General features: G+C 45.4%; 1 protein-coding gene across 1 annotated transcript in view; it reads left to right on the plus strand.

The window, feature by feature from the left end:
- Nucleotides 1-14,019, plus strand: part of LOC129835924 (solute carrier family 2, facilitated glucose transporter member 9-like) — a 35,928-nt gene extending 21,909 nt beyond the window's left edge. The window contains exons 8-12 of the mRNA XM_055901628.1: nucleotides 4,223-4,333; nucleotides 4,988-5,089; nucleotides 5,400-5,460; nucleotides 7,098-7,225; nucleotides 10,039-14,019. Of these exons, the coding sequence (XP_055757603.1) occupies nucleotides 4,223-4,333; nucleotides 4,988-5,089; nucleotides 5,400-5,460; nucleotides 7,098-7,225; nucleotides 10,039-10,269 (633 nt within the window). The 3' untranslated portion in view covers nucleotides 10,270-14,019. The remainder of the gene's footprint in view (nucleotides 1-4,222; nucleotides 4,334-4,987; nucleotides 5,090-5,399; nucleotides 5,461-7,097; nucleotides 7,226-10,038) is intronic.
- Nucleotides 14,020-17,803: the final 3,784 nt, after the last annotated feature.

Here is a 17,803-nt window from a genome sequence, read left to right on the forward strand (position 1 = left end):
TACAATACACCCTAGACACACACACACACACTGGTCCTCATTACTGTACAATACACCCTAGACACACACACACTGGTCCTCATTACTGTACAATTGTCACGATCGTCATAATAAGCGGACCAAGGCGCAGCGGGATATGAGGACATCTTCTTTTATTAGAGATGGCTCTGGCGGATCCTGGCTGGCTGGCTCTGGCGGATCCTGGCTGGCTGACGGCTCTGGCGGATCCTGGCTGGCTGACGGCTCTGGCTGCTCATGGCTGGCTGACGGCTCTGGCTGCTCATGGCTGGCTGACGGCTCTGGCTGCTCATGGCTGGCTGACGGCTCTGGCTGCTCATGGCTGGCTGACGGCTCTGGCTGCTCATGGCTGGCTGACGGCTCTGGCTGCTCATGGCTGGCTGACGGCTCTGGCTGCTCATGGCTGGCTGGTGGCTCTGGCTGCTCATGGCTGGCTGGCGGCTCTGGCTGCTCCTGGCTGACTGGCGGCTCTGGCGGATCCTGGCTGACTGGCGGCTCTGGCGGATCCTGGCTGGCTGGCGGCTCTGGAGGATCCTGGCTGGTTGGCGGCTCTGGAGGATCCTGGCTGGTTGGCGGCTCTGGAGGATCCTGGCTGGTTGGCGGCTCTGGAGGATCCTGGCTGGTTGGCGGCTCTGGAGGATCCTGGCTGACTGGCGGCTCTGGCGGCTCCTGACTGACTGGCGGCTCTGACGGCTAATGGCTCGGGACAGACGGATGGCTCAGATGGCGCTGGGCAGACAGATGGCTCAGATGGCGCTGGGCAGATGGATGGCTCAGATGGCGCTGGGCAGACGGATGGCTCAGATGGCGCTGGGCAGACGGATGGCTCAGATGGCGCTGGGCAGACGGATGGCTCAGATGGCGCTGGGCAGACGGATGGCTCAGATGGCGTTGGGCATGCAGGCGACTCAGACGGCGCTGGGCAGACGAGCAGTGCAGGCAGCGTTGGGCAGACGGCCGACTCTGACCTGCTGAGGCGCACAGTAGGCCTGGTGCGTGGTGCCGGAACTGGTGGTACCGGACTGGAGACACGTACCTCAAGGCTAGTGCGGGGAGCAGTAACAGGGCACACTGAGTTCTCGAGGCGCACTATAGGCCTGGTGCGTGGTACCAGGACTGGTGGTACCGGGCTGAGGGCACGCACATCAGGGCGAGTGCGGGGAGAAGGATCAGTGCGTACAGGGCTCTGGAGACACACCTTAGACCTAGTGCGTGGTGCCGGAACTGGTGGTACCGGGCTGGAGACCCGCACCATAGGGCGAGTGCGTGGAGGAGGAACAGGGCTCTGGAAACACACTGAAAGCCTGGTGCGTGGTGTAGGCACTGGTGGTAATGGGCTGGAGACACGCACCACAGGGCTAGTGCGTGGAGAAGGAACAGGACACACCGGGTTGTGAAGGTGTACTGGAGACCTGGTATGTATAGCCGGCATCAAATCTTCCGGAACTTTAACACAAGTTTCAGGCTGAGTACGAGGAACTGACACAGGTGGCATCGGACAGCTAACACGCTCCTCGGGGAGAATGCCATGCATACTCTGCCAAACCAACAGCTCTTTCTCTTCACTCCTCCAATTTCGTCAACAACTCCTCGAATGTCTCATAATCTCCCCTTCGTTCACTCTCCTCCAATCTGTCCAATAACTCCTCGACAATCTCAGACTCACCCCTCAACTTCGCTGACTGCTCCAAGTGCCCCCCCCCCCCCCAAGAATTTTTTGGGTCTGTTTCTCGGCCTTCCTACCATGTCGCCGTGCTGCATCTCTGCCTTGGGGCGGTGATATTCCCCTGGCTGTGCCCAGGGTCCTCTCCCGTCTAGGATTTCCTCCCACGTCCAGGAGTCTTGACATCGCTGCTGCTGCTTTTTACCACGCTGCTTGGTACTGGTTTGGTGGGTAATTCTGTCACGATCATCATAATAAGCGGACCAAGGCGCAGCGGGATATGAGGACATCTTCTTTTATTAGAGATGACGAAACACGAAACGAACACTTTTACAAAACAAAACAACAAACGACCGTGAAGCTACAAATGTTAGTGCACACACAAGCTACAAACGTTCAACATAGACAATTACCCACAAACACCTAAAGCCTATGGCTGCCTTAAATATGTCTCCCAATCAGAGACAACAATAAACAGCTGTGTCTGATTGAGAACCAAATCAGGCAACCATAGACTTTCCTAAACACCTACACTGAACACAACCCCATACATACTACAAAACCCCCTAAACAATACACACACCCTAAACTAGACAAAAACACACAAACATCCCATGTCACACCCTGACCTAACTAAACTAATAAAGAAAATCAATATAACAAAGGCCAGAGTGTGACAACAATACACCCTCAACACACACACTGGTCCTCATTACTGTACAATACACCCGAGACACACACACACACACACACACTGGTCCTCATTACTGTACAATACAACCTAGACACACACACACACACTGGTCCTCATTACTGTACAATACACCCTAGACACACACACACACACACACACACACAAACTGGTCCTCATTACTGTACAATACACCCTAGACACACACACACACACACACACACACACACACACACACACACTGGTCCTCATTACTGTACAATACACACACACACACACACACACACACACACACACACACACACACACACACACACACACACACACACACACACACACACACACACACACACACACACACACACACACACACACACACACCCTTGTTTGTCACTGTGGGCGCTGACATGACAGCCCACAGGCGGAGCAACGGCAACTGTAACCAGGATTATGTACCTCTCCTCATTACTGTACAATACACCCTAGACACACACACACACACACTGGTCCTCATTACTGTACAATACACCCTAAACACACACACACACACCTCTCCTCATTACTGTACAATACACCCTAGACACACACACACACACACACACACACTGGTCCTCATTACTGTACAATACACCCTAGACACACACACACACTGGTCCTCATTACTGTACAATACACCCTAAACACACACACTGGTCCTCATTACTGTACAATACACCCTAGACACACACACACACTGGTCCTCATTACTGTACAATACACCCTAGACATACACACTGGTCCTCATTACTGTACAATACACCCGAGAGACACACACACACACACACACACACACACACACTGGTCCTCATTACTGTACAATACACCCTAGACACACACACATACTGGTCCTCATTACTGTACAATACACCCTAGACACACACACACTGGTCCTCATTACTGTACAATACACCCTAGACACACACACACACACATCCTTATTTCATAATCCAAATGGATCCCCACACACACTGGTCCTAGTGACATTGGCCCTTGGCCCTTCAGCAGCATGTGGATAAGCACTCGTGTACATGGTCTCATGCTGGTCCCCATTTCACAGCATGGCCACGCTATGCTGCTTTCTCCTGTCGCTGCTGCTCCAGACACGGAGCACAACAGCTCTAATGTCATATCAAAGAACCCCAATGTCCACCTTTTAGAATTCCGAGGAGGTCTTTGCAACCCATTTCCTGCTTGGTGATACTAGATTCTAGAAGTCCAATCAGAATTCTACACAGGGACGGGCAAATACCATGTGTGGATGTGACATATTTCCATGAGTGGGTGGAAAAATGGATGTATGTGTATGGATGGTTACTGAAACTATGTGTCCATTTCATCTACTTTTCCTGATCTTGTCCGTATTAGAGGATGTGTGTTGTTGTAGTGAAGTATGACGAATGAGATCATGACATTCATTCATTTCACTGGGAATACTATAAGCCAACGTTGACATGCTGGACCACAGCATTTATTAAATATATCTGATTTGACAGATGGGATTTAGGATGGTTGTGACAGCAATTATGATGAATCAGCCATGAGTAATAAGAGCTTTAAGCATGACCGTTAGCTGAACGTAGCATATGTGTTTAGCCAGGTTAAAACAGACGGCCATGTTTAGTATGTACACTCAGTTACTAATGTTGCTGTCGATGATGATGATGTAAGCGCTGTACAGCCCAGAACACTGAACAATGGACTATTCAAAGAACAATGCAACAAAGATGTGGCCCTACAGTATGTGTATTCAACAATGTACATGTTCACGACTCACCGTTCAGCTACTGATCTACACCTCTCTCTCTCTTCAGATCTGGTTCTATACCAACGCCATCTTTGAGAACGCAGGTATCCCAGTCCCTCAGATCCAGTACACCACGGTTGGAACCGGAGCCATCGAGGTTATCGCTGGATGCGTAGGGGTAGGCAAGCTGTCATTGGATTACTGTGTGAGCACAACAGCTGAGCATGCTAGCTTAGCCTGGTTCACCAGACTGAAAGCTGCTCTCATAGGTGAGTGAAGCATTCAGTCTGGTTTAACCAGGCTAACAATGGTTTAACCAGGCTAACACACACACACAAGCCTACTCTAGTCTGAGGTGTTATTATTATTGTCTGGTAGCTGGTGGTAATACTCACTTCCACACTCCTTTTGGACAAGCCTGTACTTTAGCTATAAGGCCCTCAGGAACTGTTAAGCATATATACACTGAGATACTATAGTCAAACCACAGCTATATTATATACGGTAAATTATGTATACATTCTTTACAGCACGGCTCTGGTTCAGACCATGTCTGTCCCAAATGGCACACTATTCCCTATATATCCCCCTTTGGGCCCTGGTCAAAAGTAGCGCACTACAAAGGAAATAGGGTGTCATTTGGGATGCAGCCCATGACTACAGTTTCTAAAGAGACATATAGGTCAGTGGACATACTACTGGGTGCTGAGCTATTCCAAGAAACACAGTCTCTGGGTAGCAGTTTGCCATTTTTCCCATGCATAAGCGTAACATTGCCATGTTAAGCCGCCGGCCAATAGAAATAACTTGTTCTCCTTTGTCCCACCTCCAGTGCTTCACCATTGAACGGCTGGGCAGAAGACTTCTGATGATTGGTGGATTCACCTTCATGGGAATTTGCTGTGCAGGGATCACGCTCTCCCTCATGTTCCAGGTACATTCATCTACCCATGAATCTTCCCCTATAGACACAGGTCTAGGATCAGTTCACCAGACCTGGAATTCTGCATTTTCTGTGAAAAGGGAAAATCTGACTTCAGGTCAGTTTATAGAAGAACAATGCAATCTTCATTACTGTTAGTCTGAATCGTGCAGACTCTCTTTGTTGTTAGTTACTGTCTCCTTGTCTTTGACTGTCTCTTTAATGAGTACAATCAGTAACCAGTCAGTCTATTATTTGTAATGTGATGACTGTCCTATGGTCTCTAATGACTGTCCTATGCTTCCATTCGCTGCCCATTAAGTCCCACTACATCAGTGTTGCCTGTGTGGTGGGGATCATCGCTGGCTTCTGTATAGGACCAGGTAAGACATCTACCCTGGTGGTCTGCTTGTTTGTTTATCTCTGTCTCTGTTTCTCTCCTTCAAAACAAGGTTCTATACTCAGGATGTATATCTCTCTCAGTAGAAGAGTGGGTACTTCCTCTTTTAGCACAAGGGGCTATAATGCTACTCTAAGAAGTACATTTAAGTTATTTAGCAGATGCTGTTATCCAGAGAAACTATGGTTAAGTGTCTTGCTCAAGGGCACATTAACAGATTTTTCACCAAGTTGGCTCAGGGATTCGAAACCAGCAACATTTCAGTTACTGACCCAATACTCTTAACCTCTAGGATACCTATAGCACTTTGAACGTTCCACTTTATCCAATAGACACAGCCAGTTATTTTCTAACTAGGAAACACTGCTCTCTGGTGGTGGAATATAGAAGTGCTCTAGGAAAGGCAGCCTCACTGTTTACCCAACATAAATAGCTACTCTATTGTATTTCATTAATCCACTAAATGAGGAAATCATAATTGCCAAGGTAACAGGAACATCCATTCTTACACCCATTTGTTTGGGGCTCGTCGGCTGAACGCAACAGTTTATTAGAATGTTGATGGTGGCTATAAGCATGATGAATTAGACCAACACTAGTTTACATAATGTAATCCGTCAAGCAGGCAAAATCCATACATCAAGCTCAGATGAGGATTTTCAATGGCTCATTGTTCATAATGAATATGTTGGTGTGTGTGTGTGTGATGAATATGCCTCCTCGAGACAAAAACTTGCATAAACAATGTGAAGGAGCTCATAGTACTGCAGATGTCACAAAATGCAGAGCCCTACTTATTGACTATATTATCAAGCTTTCTCCCCATGTCATTATCATGCTCAAATAATGAGGACTAAACTTGACACGTTCATCATTAGGCTTTTACTAATGTATTATTCCTCATTCATAATATCTCTCATTTCTAACCATGATGAATTAGATATTTGGAGCAATGAAACCGTCTATAGATTCTACATATTATAGAGTTAACATATTGAGATACAGATGTAGGACCTTAATTTGATCACTCTTTTGTTGCTGAGAATTTTCAGATGAGCTTCGTGATTTACATAAGTTCACTAAAAACCCACACTAACACACAGTTATATTAACAATATTGTACTTTTCATGTAGCCTACTTTTGGCCGGCTAATAGCCTAACCACCAATCAGGTAATATAATGGACTAAATGTTCAAATCTTGTTGCTGCAGGATTATTTGGCTGTGACAATACGGATCAAATTAAGATCATACATCTGTCTTACACCGATTGAATATAATGGTGGTTTCAATCCTCAATGTACTATCCTTACTCTAAAGTATTGCTGTTATCAATATCAGTGGTTTGGTAGTTTGCCCAACTTCACATGTGACTATAACTAGTAGCCCATGATGTGATTCTATCATGGCTTGAAACGTATAATTTTGTAGACAATGGCTGTGTTCACACATTCTGATATTTGTTCCACTAATTGTTCTTTTGACCAATCACATCAGATCTTTTTCAGAGTTGATCTGATTGGTCAAAAGACCTGTTAGTGGAAAAATGATCAGAATTGGGTTGCCTGTCTAAATGCAGCCAATGTGTCTCATTGTGTGTGTGTCTCTGTCCCTGTGTAGCTGGAGTACCCTTCCTGATTACAGCAGAGCTGTTTAAACAGTCCCATCGTCCGGCTGCCTACACCGTGGCTGGATGCCTCAACTGGCTGTCCAACTTCACCATTGGCTTTGTCTTCCCCTTCCTACAGGTCAGAACTACTGGCCTACAATTATTCCTGTACACACGTTTTACCGCTGTATGTTGGCATTTTAGTCGTGCCTTTTTTGCGACAGCTCTCGATCCAGCTCCCTATTCCCTCAAACTCCACTCAAACTCATCTGTAGAAGTAAAGCAGTAGTATAGTAGCAGTATACTAGTAGTATAGTGGTAGTATAGTAGTAGGATAGTAGCAGTATATCATTAGTGTAGTAGTAGTCTAGCAGTAGTATACTGGTAGTATAGCAGTAGTAATAGTATAGCAGTAGTATAGTAGCAAATGTTTTAATTAAATAAGTGCCATCGTCTGAAGATCCAATTCGCGTTGTGTTCTGTTCCTGTTACTGTTCCTGCTACTGTTCCTGCTACTGTTACTGTTACTGTTCCTGTTACTGTTCCTACTACTGTTCCTACTACTGTTCCTGTTCCTGCTACTGTTCCTGCTACTGTTCCTGTTACTGTTCCTGTTCCTGTTCCTACTACTGTTCCTGTTCCTGTTCCTGTTCCTACTACTGTTCCTGCTACTGTTCCTGTTACTGTTCCTACTACTGTTCCTGTTCCTGTTCCTGCTACTGTTCCTGTTACTGTTCCTACTACTAATTCCTGCTACTGTTCCTGCTACCGTTCCTACTACTGTTCCTGTTCCTGCTACTGTTACTGTTCCTGCTACTGTTCCTGTTCCTGCTACTGTTCCTGTTCCTGCTACTGTTACTGTTCCTGTTACTGTTCCTGCAACTGTTCCTGTTACTGCTACTCTTCCTGCTACTGTTACTGTTCCTGTTACTGTTCCTGCTACTGCTCCTGTTCCTGTTACTGTTCCTGTTACTGTTCCTGCTACTGTTCCTGCTACTGTTCCTGCTACTGTTCCTACTACTGTTCCTGTTACTGTTCCTACTACTGTTCCTGTTCCTGCTACTGTTCCTGCTACTGTTACTGTTCCTATTACTGTTCCTGTTCCTGCTACTGTTACTGTTCCTGTTACTGTTCCTGTTACTGTTACTGTTCCTACTACTGTTCCTGTTACTGTTCCTGTTACTGTTACTGTTCCTGTTCCTGCTACTGTTCCTGTTACTGTTCCTGCTATTGTTCCTGCTACTGTAACTGTTACTGTTCCTACTACTGTTCCTGTTCCTTTTCCTGTTACTGTTCCTGCTACTGTTCCTGTTACTGTTCCTACTACTGTTCCTGCTCCTGTTCCTGCTCCTGCTACTGTTCCTGCTACTGTTCCTGTTACTGTTCCTGCTACTGTTCCTGATACTGTTCCTGATACTGTTCCTGTTACTGTTCCTACTCCTGTTCCTGTTACTGTTCCTGTTACTGTTCCTGTTCCTGTTCCTGTTACTGTTCCTGTTACTGTTCCTGCTATTGTTCCTGCTACTGTTACTGTTCCTGCTACTGTTCCTGTTCCTGCTACTCTTCCTGCTACTGTTACTGTTCCTGTTACTGTTCCTGCTACTGCTCCTGTTCCTGTTACTGTTCCTGCTACTGTTCCTGCTACTGTTCCTGATACTGTTCCTGCTACTGTTCCTACTACTGTTCCTGTTACTGTTCCTACTACTGTTCCTGTTCCTGCTACTGTTACTGTTCCTGCTACTGTTCCTGCTACTGTTACTGTTCCTACTACTGTTCCTGTTCCTGCTACTGTTACTGTTCCTGTTACTGTTCCTGCAACTGTTCCTGTTCCTGCTACTCTTCCTGCTACTGTTACTGTTCTTGCTACTGTTACTGTTCCTGCTACTGTTACTGTTCCTGCTACTGTTCCTGATACTGTTCCTGATACTGTTCCTGTTACTGTTCCTACTACTTTTCCTGCTACTGTTCCTGATACTGTTCCTGTTACTGTTTCTACTACTGTTCCTGCTATTGTTCCTGCTACTGTTACTGTTCCTGCTACTGCTCCTGTTCCTGTTACTGTTCCTACTACTGTTCCTGTTCCTGTTACTGTTCCTGATACTGTTCCTGTTACTGTTCCTACTACTGTTCCTACTACTGTTCATACTACTGTTCCTGTTACTGTTCCTGCTCCTGATACTGTTCCTGTTACTGTTCCTGCTACTGTTCCTGTTACTGTTCCTGCTACTGTTCCTGTTCCTGTTACTGTTCCTGCTACTGTTCCTACTACTGTTCCTGCTATTGTTCCTGCTACTGTTACTGTTCCTGCTACTGTTCCTGATACTGTTCCTGTTACTGTTCCTACTACTGTTCCTGCTACTGTTACTGTTCCTACTACTGTTCCTGTTCCTGTTCCTGTTACTGTTCCTGCTATTGTTCCTGTTACTGTTCCTACTACTGTTCCTGCTCCTGTTCCTGCTCCTGCTACTGTTCCTGCTACTGTTACTGCTACAGTTCCTACTACTGTTCCTGTTACTGTTCCTACTACTGTTCCTGTTACTGTTACTGTTCCTGCTACTGTTCCTGCTACTGTTCCTGTTACTGTTCCTACTACTGTTATTGCTATTGTTCCTGCTACTGTTACTGTTCCTGCTACTGCTCCTGTTCCTGTTCCTGTTCCTGTTCCTGCTCCTGTTCCTGCTACTGTTCCTGCTACTGTTCCTGCTACTGTTCCTGCTACTGTTCCTGTTACTGTTCCTACTACTGTTCCTGCTACTGTTCCTGCTACTGTTACTGTTCCTGCAACTGTTCCTGTTCCTGCTACTCTTCCTGCTACTGTTCCTGCTACTGTTCCTGTTACTGTTCCTGCTACTGCTACTGCTACTGTTCCTGTTACTGTTCCTGCTACTGCTACTGTTCCTGTTCCCTCTAATAATCAATTCATTCAGCAAACAACTATTTTCCCACCCCCAGATGTCGGCAGGGGCCTACTGCTACCTGGTGTTCTTTGGCGTGTGCATGGCAGTGGCGGCCTACGTCTTCTTCATCGTCCCCGAGACCAAAAACAAGACGTTTGTGGAGATCAGCCAGATGTTCGCGGCCAGGAACGGCATGCTGGAGGAGGAGAGCAGCCTCAAACTAGCCAAGATGAACGGCTATGGTGCCGTCGACCTGGAGTACGAAGTGATGGAGAAGAAGAAGTAGAGAAGGGGAAAGGGAGAGAGAGAGCCATAGAGACGTGGGTAGTCTAAAAGTGTCTCCTCTCTTCATCTGTACTGATCTGAAAACACCCCACTGGTCAAAGACGTCAGTTAAACATCTATTTTTGATTTCCTTTTGGTTGAGTTGTCAACTAACGTGAAATCAACATAAAATGTCACCATGATATTGGCTTTAGGTTCAAAGTTAGTTGAAAAAAAGCCAAAATTCCCTTTTTGAAAATCCAATTCGTTTCCCACGTTGATTCAACGTCATCACACTGAATTGATTTGTTGAAATGACGTGGAAACAACGTTGATCCAACCAGTTTTTGCCCATTGGGGCAGAATAGGTGAAAGCAATGTGGTGGAATTGGTGGACTTTGCTTTTCCCTGCCCAGTTAGTGCAGACAACGGAAAAAACATCTATTTCGATTCATTGTTCAGTATTTCATTTCGTTCTTCTTCTGAATCTGTGTTCATGGTGTACAGACACCTGTGTCAGTCTACCACCACAAACCCCCTTATGTAAGACCTCTAGCATAGTGTGTGAGATGTGTGGTGGTGTTTTATTGTTTTCTCAATGGTGTCTAAGTTTAATTATGTCCATATCCACGTAAATGAAAAACATTTTGGACAGAACTCTATCTCCATACCGTTCCTAAATGTAACATTTAATGTTACCAGTTGTACAGTAACCAACATAGACTCTATGTACTGTTTGGAAGTGAGCACGTCTACAACCATTAGGTTTCACTCTCCTCTCAGTTATATGTGCCTCTCTTTCCGTGAATCACGCTGAAAGTCTTCTTCTCTCAATCCGGCTGAAAACCTTTCCTACAATGTACAGTATCGAGAGAATGTATTTATTTATTGACACAGAAAACGTATCATGATATGAATGCAGTGTCTGACTTGACCATTTTCCTGATCACTGGTTTTGACAGAACATGAGGTCAGTCCACATCATGTGAATGGTATAGTTTTTAGAAACACTATCAGGTGTTATAATGCCTCAACAACATATTCATAGCACCTTATACGGTGCTATGATCCCTTATAAGGCTTCATAAGAAGGTGCTCCAAGTGTTACAGTGTCTTTGATCATGTTTACCTTGCTTAGCTGAAGAGAGAACCATTAACTTGAGTTTGCTTGTTTATGTTGTTTTTCTTCTCTTTTGCGTAAGAGAGTTTGTAAATGTGGCTACTGTAGTAGTCATTCCATATTCCATATGTATCGTACGTTACATCGCACATGTTAAACAGATATGCACAAGAAAGTGTGTAGGAGGATATATACAGTATACACTGAGTGTACAAAGCATTAGGAACACCTTCCTAATATTGAGTTGCACCCTCTATTGCCATCAGAACAGCCTCAATTCATGGGGGCATGGACTCTACAAGGTGTCGAAAGCGTTCCACAGGGGATGCTGGCCCATGTCGATCTAATGCTTCCCACAGTCGTGTCAAGTTGTCTGGATGTCCTTTCGGTGGTGGACTATTGTTGATACACACAGGAAACTGTTGAGTGTTAAAAAACCCAGCAGCATTGCAGTTCTTGACACACTCAAACCGGTGCGCCTGGCACCAACTACCATACTCACCTGGCACCTACCACCACCTACTACTATTCACCAGGTCAGTCTATGTCATGGAAAGAGCAGGTGTCCTTAATGTTTTGTACACTCAGTGTATATCGTACCTCATACTGTACCTAGAAAAATAGTGAAAACATCAAAACTGTGAAATAACACATATGGAATCATTTAGTAACCAAAAAAGTGTTAAACTGCCTTTGCCTTAATGACAGCTTTGCACACTCTTGGCATTCTCTCAACCAGCTTCATGAGGTAGTCACCTGGAATGCATTTAATTTAACAGGTCTGCCTTGATAAAAGTTAATTTGTGGAATATAGGTGTGTCCAAACTTTTGACTGGTACTGTATATATTTATACAGTGCCTTGCGAAAGTATTCAACCCCCTTGGCATTTGTCCTATTTTGTTGCATTACAACCTGTAATTTAAATCGATTTTTATTTGGATTTCATGGAATGGACATACACAAAATAGTCAAAGTTGGTGTAGTGAAATAAAAAAAATGACTTGTTTCAAAAATATTTTTTTTATAAAAGAAACGGAAAAGTGGTGTGTGCATATGTATTCACTCCCTTTGCTATGAAGCCCCTAAATAAGATCTGGTGCAACCAATTACCTTCAGAAGTTACATAATTAATTAAATTAAGTTCACCTGTGTGCAATCTAAGTGTCATATGATCTGTCACATGATCTCAGTATATATACACCTGTTCTGAAAGGCCCCAGAGTCTGCAACACCACTAAGCAAGGGGCACCACCAAGCAAGGGGCACCATCAAGCAAGCGGCACTATGTAGACCAAGGTGCTCTCCAAACAGGTCAGGGACAAAGTTGTGGCAAAGTACAGATCAGGGTTGGGTGATAAAAAATATCTGAAACTTTGAACATCCCACAGAGCACCATTAAATTCATTATTAAAAAATTGAAAGAATATGGCACCACAACAAACCTGCCAAGAGAGGGCCGCCCACAAAAACTCACAGACCAGGCAAGGAGGGCATTAATCAGAGAGGCAACAAAGAGACCAAAGATAACCCTGAAGGAGCTGCAAAGCTCCACAGCGGAGATTGGAGTATCTGTCCATAGGGCCACTTTAAGCTGTACACTCCACAGAGCTGGGCTTTACGGAAGAATGACAAGAAATAAGCCATTGCTTAAAGAAAAAAATAAGCAAACACGTTAGGTGTTCGGCAAAAGGCATGTGGGAGACTCCCCAAACATATGGAAGAAGGTACTCTGGTCAGATGAGACAAAAATTTAGCTTTTTGGCTGTCTAGGAAAACGCTATGTCTGGCGCAAACCCAACACCTCTCATCACCCCGAGAACACTATCCCCACAGTGAAGCATGGTGGTGGCAGCATCATGCTGTGGGGATGTTTTTCATCGGCAGGGACAGGGAAACTGGTTAGAATTGAAGGAATGATGGATGGCGCTAAATACAGGGAAATTCTTGAGGGAAACCTGTTTCAGTCTTCCAGAGATTTGAGAGTGGGACAGAGGTGCTCCTTCCAGCTGGACAATGACCCTAAGCATACTGCTCAAGCAACACTCGAGTGGTTTAAGGGGAAACATTTACATGTCTTGGAATGGCAAAGCCCAGACCTCAATCCAATTGAGAATCTGTGGTATGACTTAAAGATTGCTGTACACCAGCGGAACCCATTCAACTTGAAAGAGCTGGAGCAGTTTTGCCTTGAAGAATGGGCAAAAATCACAGGGGCTAGATGTGCCAAGCTTATAGAGACATACCCCAAGAAACTTGCAGCTGTAAATGCTGCAAAAGGTGGCTCTACAAAGTATTGACTTTGGGGGGATGAATAGTTATGCACACTCAAGTTAAATATTTTGCATCTTCAAAGTGGTAGGCATGTTGTGTAAATCAAATCATACACCACCCCCCCCCTCCCCAAAATCCATTTTAATTCCAAGTTGTAAGGTAACAAAATAGGATAAATGCCAAGGGGGTGAATACTTTCACAAGCCACTGTACATACTCTCCGAGTATCAATGTAACTGTATAGATTTGTTTAGAATCATTGTATTCACATTTGGAATATTTTAATGTGTCTTTAACTATTGCTGCAACGTATATTGTATATTGTAGAGGGTTGAGTAAAAAGTACTTTGTCGTTTTGTATTCAAATGTATGTAAATGATATGAATAAATATGCTTTTACATGTTTCCTGTCTTTGGTTATGGTGCATCATGGTGTTATCATACTTTTCAGCCCTGACAAGTCACAATATACGTCATAGTTTACGTTTGGGTAGTCAATCAGGCAAGATCAGACACAACCTTCATCATGACTAGGGCAGTGTCCCAAACGCCACCCGATTCCCTATGTAGCGCACTACTTTCGAACAGAGCCCACTCCACTGCTCTAGACTACATATTCAATAGTGGTTGCTCTGTTAAACTTCCATCAACTGCACTTCTAATCTGTTCGGCTACAACCATTTGAGGTGTTGTGTGCACAAATTCTTAGCTGTTACCCCCAAAAAGTGGCGGGAGAACGCTTTGTTGTTTTTTAAGTCCCAGATTGCCCCTTCAAATCATATCTTTAGGTAAGGTGAACTTCTCCCTCCTGTAAACATCTTCAGAGAACTACCTCAAACGTTATATTCAGCCACGCACAGCCCTGTTTTCTACAACCATTTTCAAGCAAAGGTCTGGTGACAGTTCACCGTGAGGTATTGTCACGCAGCCTGGTGTAATGGAGCATTCTGGTAGATCAGATGATGGGAAATGGTGCTGCTCCCTGTCTCTCTAACCCCCAGGCTGCTGCTTCCATCTGCACACACAGCCCCTGCAGACGGGCCGGGGAACCACCGACTGGGGCCGCAATGGAGACGTGCTGTCAAGCGACTGACTGAGTCTCTCAACAGAGAAAAATAGAGAAGTAGTTGACGAAATGCCACATCTGCTTTGTCTGGGATTTGAAAGTAAAACTCAATGTCATGGTTTTCAGAATGTGTCGTTTTGAATTGGAGGTGGTCCTAAGGTCAGAGGTGAGAGCAAGGTCATTGGTGATGTGTGTTAAAATATAGAGTGATGGTAGTTTTGTTGCTGGCTGGAGGTAAAGCAATTGATTGTGTTTACACAACGTTATTGTCATTTAAAAGGCCTTTTGTCATGGAGAGCAAAGTATGTACTGTAAAAAATGACGCGCGCGCACACAAACCCACTGTCCAGTCCACACCACAGCTGAATTAACGCTTGCTTCTAGAACACTGCGTTTAATTCCTAGCCCTGCCCTCCTCGCTCTCCTCAGCCTCGTCCCTATTGGCTGTTACTGGCCACCAGCCCAGCCCACCTGCCCCCACCACACTCCCCGGCGCTCCCCTTAATGTGACTGGTCCGTGGAATGATGGATCACCCCTTGTCACTTTCCCCTTCTCGTCCAATCAAGCACCAGCCCGTGGAAATTGATTGTTCTAATTTGCTCTCATTATTATGATGATATTAAGCACAATATACAGACACAGCTCACTGTCAGATCTGTCCAGGGCTGTCATTAGTTACAGAGGCTGCTGGGAAGGCGTCTCAGAGGGGCTTTTTTCAGAGAGCGGTGGTGGAGAGTGAGTGGAGGGAAACAGGGTGGATTTGAAGGAAAGTGTTCTTAATAAGATTTGCTATGCACACACACACACACACACACACACACACACACACACACACACACACACACACACACACACACACACACACACACACACACACACACACACACACACACACACACAGGAGAACAGGCACACAGGCAAGCACTCACGCAGACATGCACTAGTATGCGAACACACACACACACACCCCCCTTTCAGAGGTGATGTAGCATCTAATTATGTTCAGTTCAGTGCTTCTCCGAAGAGAGAAGAGGATATGATTAAGTCCTATCGTGTCAAGAACAAGGTGTTCACACACTGCCACATCTGAGGGAAATGGGAAGTGGCCTTGTCTCCGAATGCAGAATCAGTTTGCATGTCTGTACACTTGCACTTAGGTAAATAGCAGCCTACAGTATGTCTCTTTACGTTTACAAGTGGGATATGTTGTCTGTCTCTAAACAGATTGTCCTTCATCCCAACAGGACAGGGTGATGTAGCTACAGAGCTAACACATCATTATCCTATCTACCCCTCCTGCTCACTCCATTCTGACCAGTCGATTGGACATTTGGTCACTTTGCTTCCTCTCAAACCTTTCAATGTACGTTAAACATATAGCTAGTTGTCTATGACATATGACTATGACATATTAGACCCTCATGCACTTCTACAGATGTACCACTGAGAGCATCCTGCCGGGCTGTATCACCGCCTGGTAAGGAAACTGCACCGTCCGCAACTGTATGGCTCCCCAGAGGGTGGTGTGGTCAGCCCAACGCATCACCGGGGCACACTACCTGCCCTCCAGGACATCTACAGCCCTCTGTGTCACAAGAAGGCCAAGAAGATCATCTAGGACCTCAGCCACCCGAGCCACGGCCTGTCCTCCACGCTACCATCTAGAAGGTGAAGACAGTACAGGTGCATTAAAGCTGGGACCGACACACAAAACAGCTTCTATCTCTAGGCCATTAGACTGTTAAAGTCACCACTAGCCTTAGTCACTGTTCTACCCGGCACCACGTGGCACTCTACCCTGCATCTTAGAGACTGCTGCCCTATGTACAGTGCCTTCGGAAAGTATTCAGACCCCTTGACTTTTTCCACATTTTGTTACGTTACAGCCTTATTCTAAAATGTATTAAATAAATAAAAATCCTCGGCAATCTACACACAATACCCCATAATGAAAAAGCGAAAAACTGTTTTTTTGTTTTTTTGCAAATGTATAAATATTAAAAAACAGAAATTGTTTAATTTGCTTATTTACGTAAGTATTCAGACCCTTTGTTATGAGACTCTAAATTGAGCTCAGGTGCATCCTGTTCCGTTGTGCATCCTTGAAATGTTTCTACAACTTGATTGGAGTCCACCTGTGGTAAATTCCATTGATTGGACATGATTTTGAAAGGCACACACCTGTCTGTGGAAGGTAGAGCTCCGAGACAGGATTGTGTCGAGGCACAGATCTGGGGAATTTTACCAAAACATGTCTGCAGCAATGAAGGTTCCCAAGAACATAGTGACCTCCATCAATCTTATGTGGAAGAAGTTTGGAACCACCAATACTCTTCCTAGAGCTGGCCGCCTGGCCAAACAGAGCAATTGGGGGACAAGGGCCTTGGTCAGGGAGGTGACCAAGAACCCGATGGTCACTCTGACAGAGCTCTAGAGTTCCTCTGTGGAGCTGGGAGAACCTTCCAGAAGGACAAAAATCTCTGCAGCACTCCACCAATCAGGCCTTTATGGTAGAGTGGCTAGACGGAAGCCACTCCTCAGTAAAAGGCACATGACAGCCTGCTTGGAGTTTGCCAAAAGGCACCTAAAGACTCAGACCACGAGAAACAATATTATCTGGTCTGATGAACCCAAGATTGAGCTCTTTGGCCTGAATGCCAAGCGTCACGTCTGGAAGAAACCCGGCACCATCCCTACGGTGAAGCATGATGGTGGCAGCATCATGCTGTGAGGATGCTTTTCAGCGGCAGGGACTGAGAGACTATTCAGGATTGAGGGAAAGATGAACGGAGCAAAGTACAAAGAGATCCTTGATGAAAACCTGCTCCAGAGCTCTCAGGACTTCAGACTGGGGCGAAGGTTCACCTTCCAACAGGACAACAACCCTAAGTAAACAGCAAAGACAACACAGGATTGGCTTCGGGACAAGTCTCTGAATGTCCTTGAGTGGCCCAGCCAGAGCCCGGACTTAAACCCGATCGAACATCTCTGGAAAGACCTGAACATGGATGTGTAGCGACGCTCCCCATCCAACCTGACAGAGCTTGAGAGGATCTGCAGAGAAGAATGGGAGAAACTCCCCAAATATCAATCAATC

The sequence above is a fragment of the Salvelinus fontinalis genome, chromosome 3 (genome assembly GCF_029448725.1).
Source record: "Salvelinus fontinalis isolate EN_2023a chromosome 3, ASM2944872v1, whole genome shotgun sequence".
Lineage (NCBI taxonomy): Eukaryota > Metazoa > Chordata > Actinopteri > Salmoniformes > Salmonidae > Salvelinus > Salvelinus fontinalis.